This window comes from Cyphomyrmex costatus, unplaced genomic scaffold (genome assembly GCF_001594065.2).
Source record: "Cyphomyrmex costatus isolate MS0001 unplaced genomic scaffold, Ccosl1.0 scaffold583, whole genome shotgun sequence".
NCBI classification, from domain to species: domain Eukaryota; kingdom Metazoa; phylum Arthropoda; class Insecta; order Hymenoptera; family Formicidae; genus Cyphomyrmex; species Cyphomyrmex costatus.
The window spans coordinates 284243-285659 of record NW_017280008.1 but is presented as its reverse complement, the minus strand read 5'-3'; the positions used below and the strand labels follow the sequence as shown (position 1 = coordinate 285659).

At 29.9% G+C, this 1417-nt stretch overlaps 1 protein-coding gene across 1 annotated transcript; it reads right to left on the bottom strand.

Moving 5' to 3' along the window:
- Positions 1-539: 539 nt before the first annotated feature.
- Positions 540-1414, bottom strand: LOC108779351 (40S ribosomal protein S5). The gene is made up of 2 exons (XM_018546750.1): positions 1181-1414; positions 540-871 (listed from the first exon to the last, which is right to left on the bottom strand). The coding sequence occupies exons 1-2, from the start codon at positions 1412-1414 to the stop codon at positions 587-589; spliced, it is 519 nt and encodes a 172-aa protein (XP_018402252.1). The 3' UTR covers positions 540-586.
- Between the last annotated feature and the right edge of the window lie 3 nt (positions 1415-1417).

Below are 1417 nucleotides of genomic sequence, written 5' to 3'. Positions count from 1 at the left end.
TATATATATAATATATATATATATATACACAATACCTCAAACTGATGCAATAAGTTGAGATAGCTATATTTGTTTCATTCTAATTCAGAATTCTTCGAAAAGAACAGACCTCTTTTATATAAGCAACACTGTATGAGTTGCAGAACGTATTAACATGAAAAATGTAGTAGTGAATCTATGCAATAAATTATAGCTTTCGAAATCATTTATATTACATGTATTTTTAAGTAAATTGTACTAATATAATTCACAATTATATAATTATTATTATATATCAATTCCTTATACCTCCAATTTCTCTTAATTCTACAAAAGACATAGAAAGCTATGTAAAGTTGTAGACTCAAAAATAAATTAATTTTTTAAATTTTTGTCATCTTAAATATACGTTATCATATTTTTCAAAGAAATCAGAAAGAACAGAGTATTCAAATAATTAGAATAAATATTCTTTTATCTCTAAAGACTGTAAAGTCATTAAACTCGTTAGAAGTTTCTTGACAAGAAACAATGGATGAAAAATAAAAAGTGGAGAAAAATTTAAAGATAGAACGTTTATTTATTTTTTCCGCATGTATAAAGCTGTTTATCGGTTGGATTTGGCAACGCGCTCCAATTCATCCTTTTTCTTGATTGCGTATGAATTCGACGAACCCTTAGCAGCGTTAATAAGTTCGTCGGCTAAACACTCGCCGATTGTTTTAATATTGCGGAATGCAGCTTCTCGCGCGCCAGTACATAACAACCAGATAGCTTGATTAACACGACGTAACGGGGATACGTCCACGGCCTGTCGCCTTACAGTACCAGCGCGTCCAATACGCGTCGAATCTTCTCTTGGACCAGAATTGATAATAGCTGTGACAAGAACCTAAAATATTCACAAACAAGTGTAATCATTTATTTATATATTTTTTATAATCTGTTATATAAATTTTTTTATTTATATAATTTTTTTATTTATATAACAGGTTATATATTCATTTTGTCATACATATTTATATCATGCAAAATTGTATTACATAAATAAATAAAATGTGGTTCACATAAGTGGTAACATATTATGAATGTGTTTTATTTAAATAATAATCTCAAATTAAGTGCTTTAAGATATTCTCAATGTATAATTTTATTCATATAGATGCAAAAATTAAATACAAACTTTAAATAGCAAACTCACCTGTAGAGGGTTCTCCCCAGTAAGAAGATGAATGATTTCAAAGGCGTGTTTAACAATTCGCACAGCCATTAATTTCTTTCCATTGTTTCTGCCGTGCATCATGAGAGAGTTTGTAAGACGTTCCACAATAGGGCACTGAGCTTTCCTGAAACGCTTTGCCGCATAACGTCCTGCTGAATGTGGAAGGTACTTAGCATTTTTCTCTTTAACTGCGATATAATCCTGCAGAGACATATC

Coding starts and splice junctions, on each gene's coding strand:
- LOC108779351 (XM_018546750.1), bottom strand. CDS start 1,414: ATGTCTCTGCAGGATTATATCGCAGTTAAAGAGAAAAATGCTAAGTAC. Junction 872..1,180: donor CTGGGGAGAACCCTCTACAG/GTGAGTTTGCTA, acceptor TGAATATTTTAG/GTTCTTGTCACAGCTATTAT.